Below are 20,127 nucleotides of genomic sequence, written 5' to 3' on the forward strand. Positions count from 1 at the left end.
TCTGGGCTAGATCTAAGCATGTCATGGGCTGAATCCAGTCCCTGGCCTTGAGTTCACCCTTGATTTATATGAAGTGTTATTTTTTTTTTACCAATAAACACCCATTATTACTGGCACTAACTGGAAGAAATGGGTAGTGGATAGTCAATCCTGGCCCTAAGGTGGGCTTTTTTTTTTTTTTTGGAGATACAGCTAGAAGTGGAATTAACAGCAATTGTAACATCTGCTTTACTGCTTAATTAGTTAATTGCTCATTTGTTCAATGGCCTTTCTCTCTCATCTGTGCAGGTTAATCAGCCACTATTGTGATACCTTTCTTCCTCTCAGTATAAGTTACTTACAAAGTTATTTCTGCATTTATGATATATCTTTAGAAGTCAAGTGTCTTGATCATGCTTTTTACTGTAGACAATCAGTCTTTCTGCCTGGCAATTTTAATTTGGTTATTATTCTAAGAATTTGATTTCCATTGTGTGCACTATTACCTGCCTATGTTCTAGAGAATACTGATTTGTTAGATATGTGGATATGTGCACACACTATATCAAAGCTAATTCTGTCCTCACCAACTCAATGGCCCAGTTTTATAGTGTAGTAGTCCTGTGACAAATATGGATAGGGCCCTACGAAAGGCATAACACATTAATCTGTGATTAATTTAGCTATGGCTCATTCAGTTGATCCAGTTGATCCAAGATAAATCCATTTAGCTTGGAATTACACAACAAATTAAACAGTTAATTCCATGAGTTGGTTTTATGTAACATGTTCATCTAAAACAGGAGTGTCAAACTTGCATCAATATGGCGGCATCATGTGACGTATCAGGAATTCCCCCCCCCCCTTTGCTAAACTAGGCATGGGCATGGTCAATGCCTGATGCATTTGGCCCATGGGCTGCAAGTTTGACAGGCCTGATCTAAAATGTGGTTGGCTAATTTGCAATTCAGGGTGTTTTATGAGAATCCTGATAAAATAGCCGAAGTGTTTGTTCCTGTATTTTAACATTGAGTGAAGGAAGAGGTGTTTGGGCAAGGGAATCTTTTTCATTTCTTGCAACACAGTCACAAAGATAAGGAACTTCCAGCTGATATGTTGGCTATCTCTCTTGGAATAATCAAGCTAGTGAGTATAAACATGTACCAGTTTGTAAGAAAGGTAGGAAGAGTCTGATGAAATGCATTGTTGAAAAGGACATGAAAGAACAATGAAGTATACCCATCTAACTGTGGGTCCGAGGGAAATGGGATAATGTCTTTGTTCAATTGTGAAACTCACTAAGTGATCAACCTCCTGGCCTACTCATATTTTCTTGCTGCAAGAGAAAAAATGTGATAAATTTATTTCAAGGAACTGAGTAATATATGCTAGAGTCATACCTGTACCAGAGGTGCAGACTGGGCAACAATGAGCACAATCATATTTCCAAAGGCCACAGTTAACAACCAGCCAGCTTGCAACACAGATTTCATACTAACAGGAGCCTGAAAAGTAGAAGGCATAAAACATTCTTAATTTTTTTGGAAAATTGGTGTTCAATATTCCCATTCAGTACTACCCTGGGACCAGCCCACCTCCTTTGTCAAAGAGGAACACATTGTGGTTCTGAGCCCATGGCCCCTTCAGCATTCAATAATTCCTACAGTCAAATATGCCAAGGGATTCAGTGGGAGAACAATTACCATTCTAGAACATTGTTAAGTGATCTGTTCACATTGATCAGGAGAATGATGGATCACTTATAATATCTTTGAATATCACTGTTCGGTGCTACAGTTATTGAGGGATGAAGATATATGGGTGAATTCATTTCAAACCATTATCAGAATATGGCAACCTGAGAAGAGGAGAATTCTGAGACTCAGCACATTGTTTTTCTCCCCTCTGACAATGTTCACATTAGCAGCATTCCCCTACCTATATCCAGGGAGGATTCTCTTTATAAGCTCATAGGTTCTGCAACAAAAGTCTTGGAAATACGTGAAATTGAAAAAAAAAATCCTAGAATTGGGGAAATCTAACATAGCCTCTGAATCAATTTGTCCTTCATTTTGCTTTTTCATTGTCCCAGGATAAAACTGGATGTCTAAGATAAGTTGTTTTAATGTTTTATGGCTACTTTATTTTATTTATTGCTGGCATCCAGATTGCTAAATTGTTATGTAAATAAACTGATTTCTGCTTGCCAGAAAATTACCAAGTGTACATGTTTCCAATGATCAAGTACATCAAGACAAGTCCATCTTTTGGACTAGCTACCCAGCGCTATTCAGACTAGCAGTAGCTTCCTGGCGTCTCAGGTAGAGTTGGTTTGTTTCTCTCATCTCCTGACTTTGCTCCTTTTTAAAAAAGTTGGATACACCTGGATTAAATATGGGATAGTTAAAGCATTTACTCTTCCCCTGCCACTTTGCCACTACATCTCTACGAACTGATCCACAAGTATGTCAGCACAATGAAACATTGTGATTAAGGGAACATTTGAGAGAAAGAGCACATGGCCCAACAAAAACCTGCTCCCAATTATCTTGCCTGCCATGTGGTTATAAGCCTTGCATATTACTATTTTTTTAAAAAAAATTGAAAGGATTATTCAGGATTACTTAGCATAAAACAGATTAGTTTTTCCAATTGTGTAATAAATTGTAAGTCACCTATTGTGACAGTTGCTAATATTTCTCCTGATTCCTGGAACATAGAAGGTTATTCCAAGAGGCTATTGTTCCTACTGGACTTGTAATTTCTATCTATTTCACCTTATTTATACTTCAAAATCTAGTTTGCCATTTTTTAATCAGATCTCAATTTTTTTTTATTCAAAGTGTTCATCTTTTATGATCCACAGAAAGAGCATCTCCTTTTCTTCTTTTTTTAAAAAATACCTTATTTGACATCAAAACAGAACACCAGCAAATTACCATGTTTGCACACAATCAATACTGCTATATAAAGCCACTCCTCATTAGTAAGTTTGTCATTCAGCAAAATGGCCTAAGCAATCCACATGACTGAGAGAAACTCTGCAAAAATCACCTCATCTCATTCAGATAAGGTTTCCTTTATCTGAATGAGGTGAGATAAATGCATGCTTACATGCTGGAGTAAAAGATATTACTTTTACTCCAGCATATAAGTTTTTGTCAGTCATAAAAATGGTGACTTAAGCACATTTACACACATTTGGATGCAGAAAATTAAAGTTGGAAAATTATTTTTTTACAACTGTTTATTACCATTTATTATCCTTGTAGTTACAAACATCACTAACTGAAGTAGTTGCTAAATGAGGAGTGGCTATATTGTTCTTAGGGACAAGATAAATAGAAAGAATAGCTCTGAGTAGAAAATAACTAAGGCGGCTAGAAAGAAGATAAAGTATTGGCTGAAGTCCAGCTGGAAGAAAGGGAAGGGTTAAACTATAACACCTAAGAAAAAATATACTCTATTAAAAAGGAACATGGATGGGTAAATGTGGTCAAACAAGATAATCAAACCCACCCTGAGTCATTTAAATGGAACAATGGATGCCATTTGGAAGATGAGAGCATTGTAAAGCAACTCACCTTCTCAGAGCATAGAATAGAATAGAATAGAATAGAATAGAATAGAATAGAATAGAATAGAATAGAATAGAATAGAATGAGTTGGAAGCAGAGGTGGGATCCTACCTGCGTAATGACTGGTTCGGGGAGTCCGCGCTACCAGCTCCAGTGAGATTTACTTTCTCCAGCTGATGAGCAGCACTAAGCAGTGCTGCGCAAAGCAGCTGAGGAGGTAAAAGCATAGGATAAAGGACAGCCTAAAGCCAGGGCAGGTGGATGGGCTGACCAGACAGTTGTCGCAGCGAACTGGTTCGATGTCAGCTGCTCTTCGGATGTTCTGGTTCTATAGAACCGGGCCAAACTGGTAGCATCCCACCCCTGGTTGGAAGGGATCTTGGAGATCTTCTAGTCCAGTCCCCTGCTCAAGCAGGAGAACCTATACCATTTCAGATAAGTGACTGTCTAGACTCTTCTTAAAAACAACCAGTGATGAAGCACCAACAATTCCACTGGTTAATTGTCCTTCCTGTTAGGAAATTTCTTAATTCCAGGTTGCTTCTCTCTTTGATTGGTTTCTAACCATTGTTTCTTGTCCTGCCCTCTGGTGCTTTGGATAATAATTTGACCCCCTCTTCTTTGCGGCAGCCCCTCAAATACTGGAATACTGCTATCATGTCACCCCTAATTCTTCTTTTGTTTAGAATAGCCAAATCCAAATCCTGCAGCCATTCTTCAAATGTTTTAGTTTCCATCCAGCAGTATCCCTCACATGCCTTCCACAGAGTAAGTCCCATCTTGGCCAGGTTTGATAAGTCCAAGTAACCTGCTTACTTCTGTGTACCAGCAGTATACTGTGGCAGAATATTTGGTCTTTTAATTTATTCATTTGTTTTGTTCTTTTAACAGGAAAAAAATGTAAATCTACAAGGTCAATAACCCCAGAACTGGGAAAAAGTGTCTCACCCTTGTCCCTTGTGTTGTGCATCCTGGTGTTGTGTCAGAGGATGAGAAATAAAAAAAGAATCAAAGACAGGATAGCTAGAAAAGTCCCAATTTTGCAGGACAAAAGAGTTAATTTTCTAGAAAGTAGTTCATATTGCCTGTTTCAAAAGGTGAGAATTATTTTAACCCCAACTAGCTATTCAATGGTTTTAGACTAAAAATAAATTGCAGATAGGGTTAGGCTGATGTTTCCACAATGCATTTAACATGGCTAAGTGTATTGAATGAAGAGGACCAATTTCAAGCTTCAGGGTCCCAGTTATGTTTTATGAAATGTTTTTCATACACACAATTAACTTCAAATCCTTTTTGTTTTTAGAAGTATGAAATAGAATATGATTGTTAGCATTAAATTTGTGGGAGGTATTCTTAGACCATGTAACATGCCATATTAGTTATAATTAAGCATCTCTGGTTGCTTTGATGAAGACATCATCAAAAAGCAGTACTTAGATTGATCAACAGAGACTGCTTCGTCCATCCCATAAGATGCTGGCAGAGTCACCAGATGGCTCACCCAGGTATACTCTGCCCCAACCTTCAATAAAGAGCAAATATCTGAGGAAGGCAATCTTGTAAACAGAAAGAAATATTGGACAGAGACATGAGTATTATGATTCCTAGATCAGTGCTTCTTAATCTTGGCAATTATAAAAGGTGGCTGGGGAATTCTGGGAATTGAAGTCCACAGCTTCAAGTTGCTAAAGTTGAGAAACATTACCCTAAGCCATAATCTCAGGCATTCATTGATCACCCAAGATTAAACGGGGTCTGGACTGAGGTGCAAACTGCACTGACCTTGGCATTTAATCTCTTTGGACTTGGTTTTTGGCAGACAACCTTTTGCACTCTTTCATCTTGATCTCTTATTTACTAAGGACTTTGGATTCAGGATGTCTTCCTTGTATGAAGTCCTAAGAACTGTACCTGGGAGTAAGAGAAAGCAAGGCCTGAAATGGAGAACATCACTTCTCCAGCTGACATTAACAGATACTGTGGAATCTGCCATGAAATATGGACATTGTTAGCTGGAATATCTTCTATCTTCCATGCTTGGAGTTCCTCTGTAGAAGCCTGGTTGGGAGTAAAAGAAGACATGTTGATGATGGAGCAACCAATCCACATTAATGCAGAAGTTAGAATGTAGTGGAGAGAAAAATTTCATTCTTAAAATTATAGCAGGGCTCTTCTTTTGGGCCCACTGAAGAATTATATACTTACTATTTGGACTGAAATAAAGTCATTATTTCAAATGTCATATAAAGCATGAGCAAACTCAATTTTTATTAGCAAGGTGTGGCATTACTTATGAGATGTTCTTAATCATCATATAGGGAGAGGGAATGAGGTTTATCTTAAAATCTAAAAGGGGTGAACAGCAGTGGTGGGATTCAAATAATTTAACAACCAGTTCTCTGCCCTAATGATTTCTTCCAACAACCAGTTTACCACACTACTCAGAAAGTTAAGAACTGGTTTTCCTGAACTGGTACGAACTGGCTGAATCCCACCATGGTGAACAGTAATTGCATTACTCATTGGGCTGTGGGAAAATGTCAGGAATCCAAAGAAATTGGGAGTTGACAAAAAGATTGGTCATTGAAAGTAACACTCCTAATCATTTACATTCTATTGGTTATCCAAACTGCTACACCATTATGCATCATTCACCTTCTTTGTGCACACCTCATAAAGTTCAATAGATTTACAGTAGGGTGCAATTAATTACAGCAGGGAGCTTTGGACAAAATCAGTGATTTTATAAATAATAAGAACAGATATATATAATGAAATGAAATACTACCAAGAGAAAATTAAAAATGGGCCAAATCAGATGGCATCAGTGGCAATGTTTTACCATCCTGAGATATGCTAATGAACTCTTAGTTAATCACAGTCTTATAATCTAGATTCCCCATTCCTCTGGGTGCAATGCACATAACTTTACAAAAATTAAGATACAATTACTTAAAAGTTCTGATTTTTTTGCCCAGTCCAGAATATGATTATTTGCAGGTAAAGGTTGTTTCAATATCCAACACAAATAATTAAAATATGAATGAATAATGAATGCACCAGCATGGGATAAGTTTTCTCTCAGATGTTGTTCTATTATCCTTTATCATTGATATAGGTTAGACTCCAACAACCTTTTATAGATCACATGTGTATAATATGTGTTCACACTGCAGCTTCTGTAAAGTATTAGAAACCTAATGCCCAACAAGGGAACAATTTCTGTATGAAATATCCAATTTTTGCAATTTGAGAGATCTATTTCTGTACATGAAAGACAAAGCTTTTAGAACTTCAGAGCTTAGGGGAAATAAAAGTGAGTGATTTGAGTTTATTAGAGAAGGCGTTGTGTATAGAAAGTGTATAGAGAAATATTTCTCCCTCTTGCATAATACTAGTTTTCAAAAACCTGAAGTGAAATTGATTGACAGGAGAATCCAGCCAGTCAAAAAATATGTCTTCATTCAGTTGATGCTCTAAGGCTATATTGATCGTCATTTGGCTTACTTTTTCTTTAGTTGATTCAATAATGTTTCCTTGATGCTCTTGTTAGATACAAAATTCCACTGAACCTCAGGGTCATTTTTCAAAGTAAGGATCGACCTCATGTCAAGACTTTTCTTGAATCCATCATTTGAAGACTTTCTTTTAAAATTTTGATTAATTTCAATAGGAAATTAATCAGTGGATTTACTTAGGAATCCAACAATAGACTATCAACAATAGGCTGCAGGGCTTGGTTCCAAGCCTACTTGGAATATCTAAATAGCAATAGACTTATATACTGCTTTACAGTGCTTTTCAGCCTTCTCTTCTGACCCAACCCTGATACCAGCAAGAAAATCTCAAACAAATTCAGTAACTCAAACTTTCGCAGCTTTAATCTACAAATAAACTTCTTTGTAAATAAGAGATGGCTTGCAGCCAATTAGTCCAACCAGAAAAGCCTTGACAGAATTCTTCAGATAAGCTGGAGTCTCTACACACAATGCTGGGTTCTTTGAATGTTTTTGCTTTCTGCAAAGCCTGTGCTGCTCCAACTGTTCTCTTCTATGAATCATCCTGCGCTCATGCACACTTAGCACAGGCTCCTTGGGAACTTCCTCCTCACTGCTGCCAGCTAACCACAACACCTTCTCTAAGCAGTTTACAATGTCAGTATGTTGCCCCCAAAAATCTGGGTCCTCATTTTACCGACCTCAGAAGGATGGCTGGCTGAATCAGAATCAAACTGCTGGAAGTGAGCAGTGAGTTAGCCTGCAATATTGCATTCTAACCACAGCTGTTAGCAAAAGTAGTCTGCAGTAGTGCATTCTAACCACTGCGCCATTGCAGCTCATATAAATCCTGATATATTTAATTTTTAAAAAAAGTTATTGTGCTTCAATCCTGGATCTATAGCCTTTGTATAGAATGTCAGATTGCTTAGTCTTATATGTGGTTTTGGTGGTATCCTCTGTGGTCTTGGCAAACATTTATTGAAATAAAAGGCTCTGTTTGCCAAACCTCAATAGTAAATTCTATCAATAATGAATAAGTGCTCAAATAAATCAACGGGGCTGATTTTCAACTTAGAAGATGAGATTGGCCAGGCTCAAATTCTCTTCTGAGAAGTTGGGAGCAGTTTAAAAGGCTTTAGATGACATATAATAAAGCATCAAATATTTAGAAAAAATAGGGACCTTTTTCAGACTCACAAGATTTCTAGGAGGAAGTTTAATTTTTGCCAGGTAGCCTTTTGCTCATTTTTTCCTCTTTTTTATATTCATCTATTTGAAGTCAGAATTGAGTTTCCTATTAAAAGAAAGAGACTATTGTATCTAGCTACCCATGTGTTTTTCCATTCATCTGTTCATCAAGCTGTTTATTTTTCCATAAACTGATATGTTTGTAACTCAATCTAGTGCATATTTATCCAGAAATAATCCTCCTGTGTTATGCTCAGTAGGTTTTGATCCCAGCTAGACAAAGGATCATAGCCCCAGAATGTCGTTCTTTTTACTAGTCCACATATTCAATTCAACAAAGTAACCAAATAAATAAAACCTAATACCTTCCCTATTAATGGAGGGCAAATTTAGGCATAATGCAAATAAATTGATACTTTTCATGCTTGCTGCCAAGTTTGAAAAGGCCCTGGTCAAGCTATCACGAAGGCCTTCCCAATGCTTGCTGTGTGGCCCATCCATTTGATCTTACAATGACGTAGCACAAGTGGCAGAAATTGTCAGAAGTCCAATGCTGAAAACAAAAAATGAAGGCAAAGCAATGCAGTAATGAATGTCATCTGAATTTTCTCAGAATATTCTGAACATAATCGTGGAGTGAGCATTGTGATTCTCTTGAGGTTGTTGAGCCATAAAATGAAATATTTAAAACAATAAGGCTGGAGCCAATGAATGTATACATTTGCTCATCTATGACAGATGATCGACTTGCATTTGATGCATTCTCAAGAAAATGTGCTTAGAATTTCATCCAAACTTTTACTGATGACAGCAGGAGAATTATATGTATATGACCTCTTTCGTTCTGATTTCTGTGTGACTTAGAAGTTCCTAACTTTTGGTATATCAATTGTTGTATTTGCCTAAAAATCTTTGAATAATGCTTGTAATATGAAGGTCTCATTTGTTTGCAGCCTAATCTTATCCCTATGGGTTTTTTTGGGAGAAAACAAAATAGATTTATTTCAGTAGCTGACTGAATAGAAATAAAAAAGGCATATATATTCAAAAGACAACTTACTTGTGTTAGGACAACAGTGTATGAAGCTCCAAAATCTAGAAGGCCAAGCTTCAGGGTAGATACTTCTGCTTTCATTTGGAATTTTGCATTGTTGTACCTTAATATTGAAAGCAAAAACAGTAGTTCCTGGTTAGCTTCTCCTAGGTAGAGCCATTAAAAATATCTTTAAATGATTGGGAACAATGAATAATTGGAGAGATGTTTTCAATCTACCGTAAGTATGTACAAGGTTTCTTAGGAACCAGGTTTTCAATCAAAATCTATTGGACACTATACTTTGCCATTATTGTCTAATTATTTGTTTCCTGGCACTGTGGTGACATGAAATCCTCTATTTTCTAGAGTTATTTCAGTCCACTGGCCAGTGTACATATTGTCTGGGACTGAAGGAAATTTTAATTCAACTTTGGAGAAGTAACAGGTCCCCTATCAATGTAGCAGAATATTCAATAGCGGTGTGGATACATCAGACACATATTCTCCCAGAAAGGAAGAGAATGTAGTTCATTGTTTTGCAGGGAAATGTGCCTAAGTTCAGTTAGAAAGCTTTCTGGTTAGTAGACCTAAATGGACAGCAACAGTGATATATGACACTGGCCAACAGTTTTGAAGGACAATTGTAGCCTCTACTAATATACTTCGTTTAACAAACATCTGTGCATCTCTCCTAATGTTTCTCCCAGCAGAATATCTCTTGTTTTCTCTTTTCAAATATAGAATGATTATAATGACAAACATAATCTGCTAGAAAATGTAACCCTGTATCTTCCTGCAAAGAATCGAATATCCAATATCCTTTCCTGTACAACCTAACCTTTTCTTTTGGTAGGGCAAATAGAAGCAGTGAATTGTAGCATAAAGTCTCCCCTCCCCAATCTTCGTAATTTTCTTTACCTCTTGTGAATGAAAGACTGAATTATGTAAAACAGTTGAGGTATTTGGAGGAGATCATGTGAGGGGGAAAAAAGGATTCTAAATGAGAGACATGAAGTTGCTGTTTTATTTGGAGGACAGAACACTTATCTAATACAGTGCACCTGGACAGTGGTGACTTTATAGAGATTATTTTGTGTTATTGAATAATTATTTTAAACAAATATGCACGAGGCTGAAATTATGAGCCTGTAAGGACATTATGGGCCTGTAAGGACATTAAAGTCTATGCTTTGCCCTATGACCCTCTTCCTATCCTTTCTAACCAGCTGAATTCTTTTTGTGCAATGGAACTCATGAATATTCCATGTATCCATTGCTGATTAAGGTTCAAGTCCATCTTCAACCACAGAAGTTCACTGAGCACACACACACACATAGTTGCTCAGTGAACTTTTGTGGTTGAGGATGGACATGAACCAGGATGTCTTAAGGGAAATTATAGGCTATAGGGTCCCTATTTATCTCACATGCCAGAACTATGGTGGAGGATACCAGGGAAAAGTATCCTCCTCAAAGATAGATAGTAACTATTTATCTTCACTAATAACTATCAAACAATTATACCAAGCAGGAAAAAGGAATCTAGGTGTATAAAAACCAAGAGGACTTCTGGGAAATGATATTTGAGACCTTCTGTTACTCAACCACTATTTTAGCTTTACCCAGCATTTATCAAGGTCAACACAAAAGTAAAAAGAAGACAATTGCCTTGGTGGAGCAAGACCATCTATTAAATGTACAGCTTCTTCCCAGGACTCTCTTTCCCTAGAGTCTGTAGCCATTCATTCATGAAAAGTTATAAAAGTGAGTCTGAATATAAATAGATATGGTCAGACAGAACCAAAATAATATTTCTAGTGTGGACAAAACGGAGGACCCTAAGCAAATAATCAAAGCTCATTGCTATGTTTTCTTAGACATTACATACTAGAGGGCTTCTCCTTTTGAAAGTGACACACTCCAACAGACAAAGAGATACACTCATATTTATACATTTCAGAAAGGAGAGGGAAATAATGCATGAATAAGTAATAACATAATAGATCTCAGGTTACTTTCTGACCTGTTATGTACAAAGAACAATGGTCTTAGAAAAAAAAACTATTTGCATATAGAGATGCAGTGGGAATGTTCTAATAAAAAATGACATCGGATCACTGCAACTAGACTTTGCAAGGCCACATTGTTTTAACTGTTCCATTCATCTGAACATTGATTTTTTCCCCACACTAGCATGAATAGGCAACCTTTGCAGGCCTTGGATGAATTTAAAATTTTTCTGCGAGCAATTAGACTTGTTAGTTAGTTAGTTTGTTTGTTTATTTATATTTGTCAAAAGCTTACAACAGAAACAAGAATAAACATAAGTTTAAATACAAGAAATAGGAACCAATAACTGGGGACAATAGGACAGGGACGGTAGGCACGATTGTGCACTTATGCACGCCCCTTACAGACCCCTTAGGAATGGGGTGAGGTCAATAGAATAAATAAACTTGTAGTAAGGACTATCTGTCCCTTCCCTGCAGCCTGATGTTTGGGGTATAGAGAAAAGAAAAGAAGGATATCAGAAATTGTCAGCTTTCTCAGACAAGAAACCAACACCATAAGTAACAATACCCCCTTTATTGTAAGGTTATAGTAACAGAATCTTGCAAGTCTGAAATAACCCCTTCTCTCCCATGCCTTTCTTTCCAGACAACTAAGGAATATTCCTTTGGAGATACTAGCTTCACCTCTGCCCCTCCTTTGCATTCATTTCCTTTGGATTTCATTTCTCAGATTGATGTCTAGGCTGTGGATCTTCCTCTGGTCCCCCAAGGTTATTCTCACAGCACGTTACAGAAATGGAATGATTATTCCCACAAACTTTGCCTTTGCTTGAACTGTGCTTCCAAGAAACAGCTCTTAAATAAAAGTTTCTCCATTTCTGTTGCATGTTAATAAGTCCAAGATACAATACCAGTCAGAAAATAGAACTTGACTTAGAGTCGGGGAAAAATGCATAGGAATTTTCATAGAATCCTGCTATCAAGTCAGTGGTGGGATTCAACTGGTTTGCACCAGTTCATGACAACCAGTTGTTAACTTTCTGAGCAGTTTGGTGAACTGGTTGTTTGAAGAAATCATTAAGGCAGAGAACCGGTTGTTAAATTATTTGAATCCCACTACTGTATCAAGTCCCATTTTACAGGACATGAACAAGGAAGCAAGAAACACAGAGGCTTAAATAAGGAGTTTTAATGCAAGAATTAAGGGTAAGGGTAATCTAGGAAAGTGAAATACAAACCCTTAGCACACTCAGAGAGTTCACTAAGGTACAGTCTCTGAACATTCAAATTTCCTTCAAATTTCTTCAAATTTGAAAACCTACAAATTTCTAGGTTCTATCATACCACAAGATCTAAAATGGATACCTAACATCAAAAACATCATAAAAAAAACACAACAAAGAATGTTCTTTCTACGCCAACTCAGAAAGCTCAAACTGCCCAGGGAGTTGCTGATACAGTTCTACAGAGGAATTATTGAGTCTATCATCTGCACCTCTATAACTGTCTGGTTTGGTTCTGCAACCCAAAGGATAGACACAGACTTCAGAGAGTAATTACAGAAAAATCCTTCAGAGAGGATTGCAGAAAAAACAATTACTACCAACCTGCCTTCCATCGAGGACCTGTATACTGCATGAGTCAAAAAGAGGGCTGTGAAAATATTTACAGACCCCTCACATCCTGGATATAAACTGCTTCAATTCCTACCCTCAAAACGATGCTATAGAGCACTGCACATCGGAACAAGTAGACACAAGGACAGTTTTTCTCCAAATGCCATCACCCTGCTAAACAAATAATTCCCTCAACACTATCCAACTATTTACAAAGTCTGCACTACTATTACTATTGATCTTCTCATCACCCCTTATCATCCATCCCCTCCCACTTGTGACTGTATGACTGTGACTTTGTCACTTGTATCCTTATGATTTATATTGACTGTTTTCTAGTATGATTTGATTGCTTAATATACTCTATGATTATTATTAAGTGTTGTACCTTATGGTTCTTGACTCTTGACGAATGTATTTATTCCTTTATGTACACTGAGAGCATTTGCACCAAGACAAATTCCTTGTGTTTCCAATCATACTTGGCCAATAAATAGAATTCTATTGTAGAATTCTATTCTATAATTCTATTTTGAATCTCTTCTTTCCAGGCTTTTTGTAACCTGGACTGAGCTGCTGTTTATGATGTAAACCACTAATGAACTCTTCTCCCTTTCATTGGTTTCAATGTCTATAATTTCTCTTATTTATTTCTTATCTCTCAGAATGTCTCACACTCACCTTCCTCTTGGCAGGGTCCTGTAATCTGAAACACCATAACTTTTGTTAACAGTGGTGAACTCCTCCTCACCAAGAGTGATGCTGACATCCCATTCCAAAGTATTAATGAATCTGTAAAAAAAACTTGATTTCATCATGACAAAAAAGGAATAAAGCAAAAAAAAGCATCCAATAGATGACTGGAAGCAGTTAAAGAGGGCTTCATCTACATCTCCAGTTTTGAAGTTAAAATTGCTAACCAAAAACCCACAAACTGATAGGTGTTTCCATATCCTTATATAGGTGTTATATACCCTTAAAATAGTGCAGCATTATGCCTTTCCATGGAAGAAAGTGAAAATTGTTTGTACTTTCATCTAAAAACATTCAGAAGAACATTAATTAAGGGGTGGGACTATGGGTGAAGAAAGAAAGGGGGAGGGAGAGGGAGATAGAGAGAGGGAGGGAAGGAGACGGAGGGAGGGAGGGACAAGAGGGGTGGAGGGGTAGAGAGAGGTAGGGGTAGAGAGAGGGAGGGGGAGGGAGAGAAAGAGAAAGACAGAGATGGAGAGAGACAGAGAAGACTAAACATGGCTCCCCTTTATGACTTTTCTCTTATTTTTTCCTAATCGTTAAATCAACATTCACTCTGTTAGAAAGGAGTTCCATTCTCCTGATTTTAAGAGTTACACTGAACAGCAGAAGACTCAACTGCAATAAAAAAACAACAACAATATTCCTTTTTTTGGGGGGGAGGGCATGTATGAAAGATTAATCAATACACTAAGAACTCGTAACTACTCAACCTCTTGACAGAATTGGCAAAGTTGACAGATTTTGCTGAAATGGATAAATTTACTTCTTAGATTGGAGAAAAGACATTTTCTACATTTATTGGTGTCTGGAAGCTCTTGTGGGCTTTTTGTGTAAAAATAAAAAAAGTGACCTTGTGATATATGGTTTTGATGATTAGACAGGATAGATTATAGAAAAAAGACTAATATGATGTAACTTTGGAAAGGGAGGTCAAAATATATCTGTACTTTGCTGTGAAGAATATTGGAATCTACTCCTTTATTTTGCTTTCTTTCCTATTTTTCCTCAACTTTTTTTCTATTCTTTCACCTTTTGCTTTTTCTTTGACTTCTTTCTTTTTATTTTCTCCCTTACAATTAGTTTGTGTTAGCTTTTATCTTCTTGTTGAAAAGTTTTAATAAAAGGTATATATATAAAAAAATTGAAAAGAATCTAGCTATTGAGAAAAGTCAGGAAAAAAAGAGAGCCCCTAAATAATATGCTGATATCAAAAATGTAAACAGCATGCATACCAGCAAGGTATCCAATCAAGAGAAAGACTGTCTGTGTGCATGCAATTTGAACATGCATGCATAAAAAAGATGATGTTCTCTGTGGGATTTTTGGTAGGAAGCGTTTTCCTTATTCAGGATGGGAAGATCATCTGAAATATGGATTTGGACATGACTAGGAATCTATTTTTTTCAGCAACTCATCCTATGCCAGCTCAAATCTCTATAACAAGGGTCTTCAAACTTGGCAAGTTTAAGACTGGTGGACTTCAACTCCCAGAAATCCTGAGCTAACATGACTGGAGGAGGAATTCTGGGAGTTGAAGTCCACAAGTCTTAAAGCTGTCAAGTTTGAAGAGCCCTGCTCTATAAGGATGGGCTCTGGTAGGTTGAACAGTACATGGGCAGTAGAGAAAGAACAGGCAATGCCAGATTGTATTTAATTTTCTGATATGTCCTTCATTAAGTCCGAGAATCCACCCAAATAACTCCCTATATCCAGAAAGCTGGAAGCTTAATAATAATTTAAACAAAAATCAATATAGCTAGTCCTCAACTTACAACAATTCACTTACTGACCGTTCAAAGTTACAATGGCACTGAAACATGTGCCTGATGACCGTTTTTCACAGATATGACCTTTGCAACATCTCCATGATCCTGTGATCAAAATTCAGGCACTTGGCAACTGGTTCACATATGCTGAGTTCAAAGGTCATGCGGTCACTCAACAACTGATTTACTAACCTCTCAACTACAGTGATTCACTTAACAACGGTGGCAAGAAAAGTCATAAAAGGCACAAAATTCACATAATAAATGTCTCACTTAACAACAGAAATTTGTGGTCATAAGTGGAGGACTACCTGTAACCAATGTATAACCCTAAGCCCTAAGCAGCTGATCCCTTTAATTTTAGTTTATTTGTGGGGAGAGGGTTCCTATTAGTTCTGACTTATATTTTGCAGTAATACCCGCACTTGATAAAGTAACTTATTTTCCCCAGATTACTGTCCTCCAGACAATACGCATTTGGGCTTCACATTCTGTAATTCCCCATCCAGTATGGCCAATGGATTATCAGACTTGAAACCCAACATATTGAGACAGCACAGCATGGAGAAGGCATGGCAGAGATGCAATTAAATGATTTTGTTGCGTTGACAGGCCATCAAAGTGCTCCGGTGCAATGCTCAGCCAATTCCCATGATCTCTAAGCAGAGAGAGGAGGCTGCCTGAAAATTCTGCTTATGTCAGATTCCTCTCCAGTTCATAGGTTCCATTCCTTTTGCCAATTAAAGAAATATATATATATATATATATATATATATATATATAGAGAGAGAGAGAGAGAGAGAGAGAGAGAGAGAGAGAGAGAGAGAGAGAGAGAGAGAGAGAGAGAGAGAGAGAGAGAGGCAGACCTGGAAAGAGAAGAGACCTCATAAATCAGATCCTGGTCAGTGTATGCTATAATGGAGCAATGAGTCACTTGCTGGCAGAATTTAATGAAATTTCTCATTGCCTTCCCTTATGGATTCCAAATCTCTAAAGTGGGGTTAAGTACAAAGGCCTCAACCTAGTTGTTGAACCTTGTGTAAAATGGAATTCTTCCCCCCTCTTTCTCTTTCTCCTTCCTTCCACAAGAGGAATGATGTTATCTTCTTTTTCCTTATCAGAGAACAAGCATCAGCAAATCAATAAGGATAGTAAATGGTTGCTTTGTTCCTGCAAAAGGTATATTTCTTTCTTTTGCAATTAAAACAAATAAACAAACAAACATAGAAATGTAACAGCTTAATGGCTGCTAACTGGAATTGCCCATTTCTAAAGTTCAGAAATTGTTTTATTTTGTAGCACAGTGAAATCTCTGATAATCCAGAAGTGGATGATGGATTTTAGAATAACGATGGCAGGACTAACAATGGAAAGAAAATATGGATTACGCAAGGTTTATGCATTTATTTATCCAGACAATGGCTCCCTAGATCAATTTTGGCTTTTGAGATAGATAACTAAGCTTCAAGATCAGATTTCCAAAAAACCCCAAAAACTGCTGGGTGTCTTTCACAAGAAGAAAGAGAGAGGATAAAATTATCCTCGGTTTCTCTTTTCCCTCCTCCAATCCCTGTTGGATCATATGTTATTTCCGCCCAGTTATTGTCTTCTCAATAAATGTTAAACACAAATGAATTATGCAGAGAATCTCTAAATCTTTGGTATGACCAGGAAATACTTCTGGGAAGCATTTTGTTGTCCTTGGTCAAGGAAGGACCTCTGCTGAAAATGTTCTGATCCTGCAGAAAAGACTCTAGACCGGGGGTGTCCAACCTTGGTAACTTTAAGACTTGTGAACTTCAACTCCCAGAATTCCCCAGCTAGCATGGTCTTAAAGTTGTGAAGGTTGCTCTAGATCTTTATAAAGTCTGATGGGGAAGATCTGTGAGCTGTCTTGCTCTCTGAGAATTGTCCTCTTTTTCTCTTCCATTGAAAAGGTAACAGCAAAAGCTGCTAGGATATTCTCCTACGGAGGATATTACTGTAACAACTGAAGATAAATGTCCACATCACTGATTTGAGTTGTGACTATTATTTAAACCCTCAAAGGTATCTTCTTTCCTCCATTAATTCCTCACAAACCTAAGTTGCCTGCACTAAAGTTGATCTAGTTAATTGGTTTAAAAGCAAGGCAGACGGCAGAGACAAATGAATCAATAAAGAAACTTTATCAGCAATATGGCAAACTTGTCTCTCTCTCTTTAGGACTGGCATGTAAAGTGTATTATTTTGATGGGATAGGCGTGTTTAAAGTAGCCTTCAAAATCCTCACATTATCTGTTAGGTGGCAAAACCAGGGCTGGGGTTGGTATAATAAACTAGATATCATTTGTAAGGGTGTCAGTTTTTTCAAATTCCCCCCTCCCTGAATGTTCTGCAACAGATTGAATAAAATCTTACTGTTTGTTCATATCAGTGAATGAAAGAAACAAGAGGCTGAGAGAGAAAGCGTGGAAACTGCACCCCTCAGGTTGATAGCTTCCTTCAAAACATAAACAAATTCAACCTGTGAAGACCATAACTCTACACCCAAAATTTATCTGTAACAAAGATGTGAGGCTAGTTTATTGAATATTTTCTCCAGAAGGCCTGAAATTCTTCCAGAATTTTAGAGGGAGGCTTTAAAACAAAAAGGAAACTTTGACAGAAAAGATTATTCTGAAAACAAAAGCTCGTCCTTGTCCCTTATAGTTATGTGTGTGTGGAGATAGAAATAGATACATGGGCATAGATATATTCCACAAATGTAGATAGTATAGAAGCAGTTCATTGGAGAAGCATTTCTAATGTTCTGTTCTGAACTACTTTTCAGTTTGAAAGTTGGTGGGGTCATCTGCGTTATTGTCTGGATGAGACAATATTCTTCAATTTGCTTTCTCCCAGAACTCTTTAGAAGGTAAACACTTTTGCTGTAGCTCAGTTGGCTTAGAATTTTCCATCAGATCCCAATCAATACATGTATTTATACCACTTAACCACTGAATCAACATCTAAGCCCTTTACAGGTACTGGATACAGATATAGAAGCTGATATGATTGCACTGACATACTGCATGGATGTTTGACAGATTGTCATCCTGAACAGTTCAATGCATATTGCTACCTCTACTCAGAGCTGTTTCAAGTCATTCCTGGCAATCATTACAACCTTGTATTTCCTGCCCTCTAAATGTGTCGCCCTTGAAATATTATACTGCAGTTTTTAATCACTCCCACCATACTGGCTATGCTGCTAAGATCTGCAGCATAGTAAGTTATAGATTCTTCTTTGACCATTTTTCTATGTAACCATAGAAGGCCATTTTAGAAGGGCCATTCAACTAAGACATTTAATACAATCCTCTATTCAACATAAGAGTCAAATTAACCATTCCCAGCAGATGAGAGTCTAGACTGCATTTGAACAACATAACGATATTCTTTCCTTACTGTGCCAACTTGTTGTGTGTTGTGCCAATGAATATAGCCATGACAAACAAAACTACCACCTAATTATATTTTGTGTCTCATTAAATGCACATATGACACTGAACCTCTGGCTGAGAGAAGCTAATCATTTCTGTTAAACTGAGGCATTATATCTAAAACCCCCTCCCCAATATTCAAAGCCAGTCCATACCTCACTGCTGCCATTCCTTCTGATGGCTTTTTCTTCATGTCTTCAATCTAAAACCAAAGAGAGAGAAAATCAATATACAATTTCTGCCTACATGAAAGCTTCCTAACTACCAAAGAATCCATAATGAAAAACATGAGTCCAGAATATGGAGGGAGATGTTTTCAAGATGCTTTGTATCAAATTGTAAGTGGCTTGAGCTCCAATAGAAAGACCCCTAAGAGAGATCAAAAGCTGTCAGGCTCCTTAGTGCATGTAGCAATTGAGATACTTTTCCCATGTGCCCCAAATCCTCTACTTTCTACCTGCAGTGGGAACTTGTTCTGAGTTAATCCTATTTATACTGACAAAAGCGGATAAAAGTTGGGCTGAGTTTCCACACACCCCTAAACTGTAAGATAAGGTAATCCTCTGACATGATTAATTAACAGATGGTCCTTGTTTAACAACCACATGTCAGTGACTGTTCGAACTTACAACAGGGCTGAATGAGTGACACTTATCATAGCAGCATCCTGCAGTCATATGTTCACCACATGCAACCTTCTTTGCTGTCTTCCTACAAGCAAAGTCAATGTGGAAGGCAGCAGGAGGTCACAAATAGTGACCACATGATATTCTTGCTTAATGATTCATGGTGTTTCACTTAAAGGCTGCAATCAGAAATTCCAGAGCAAAGCAACATATCATACAATGTCATGATTTACAACTATGTTGCTTACTGATGGACATCACGGTCCCAATTGTCATTGTTGTCATGATTTAGGCTCTGTTTTGCTGCTTATATATTGAAAGCATAAGGTTTTCTTAATCATCTGATCTATTCTGCCAACATAAAGTTCATATGTAAACAGCATTAATTAAACTGGTATGTGAACAGAAGTATTTAATTTGCTGAAATGACAATTGGATTTCATACAAAGAATATGGCTGTTTGTGAAAGAGATGCTTTATTTATAAAACTAGAACCATGCTTTGCATTAATGTTTTGTTACTCCCAGTTGCCAAAGATAAGTTTAGTTATTCTGATATGAACTTTTTAGAAACTTCTAGTAAGAACATTAATAAACAAACATA

General features: G+C 37.2%; 1 protein-coding gene across 13 annotated transcripts in view; it reads right to left on the reverse strand.

Annotated features, from left to right (window-relative positions):
• Positions 1-20,127, reverse strand: part of SLC15A2 (solute carrier family 15 member 2) — a 107,456-nt gene that overhangs the window by 14,470 nt on the left and 72,859 nt on the right. For 7 of the 13 annotated variants that reach the window (XM_087920430.1, XM_087920427.1, XM_087920422.1 and 4 more), the window contains exons 17-21: positions 19,054-19,100; positions 13,594-13,704; positions 9,309-9,405; positions 5,472-5,618; positions 1,380-1,484 (exon numbers count right to left, since the gene is read on the reverse strand). In XM_087920430.1, coding sequence (XP_087776556.1) covers positions 1,380-1,484; positions 5,472-5,618; positions 9,309-9,405; positions 13,594-13,704; positions 19,054-19,100 — 507 coding nt within the window. Of the gene's footprint in view, positions 1-1,379; positions 1,485-5,342; positions 5,619-9,308; positions 9,406-13,593; positions 13,705-19,053; positions 19,101-20,127 lie in introns of all 13 variants that reach the window. The other 6 variants (XM_087920431.1, XM_087920426.1, XM_087920428.1 and 3 more) reach the window with 3 other exon arrangements.

This window comes from Pseudonaja textilis, chromosome 1 (genome assembly GCF_049901715.1).
Source record: "Pseudonaja textilis isolate UNSWEBS1 chromosome 1, rPseTex1.2, whole genome shotgun sequence".
Classification (NCBI taxonomy): domain Eukaryota; kingdom Metazoa; phylum Chordata; class Lepidosauria; order Squamata; family Elapidae; genus Pseudonaja; species Pseudonaja textilis.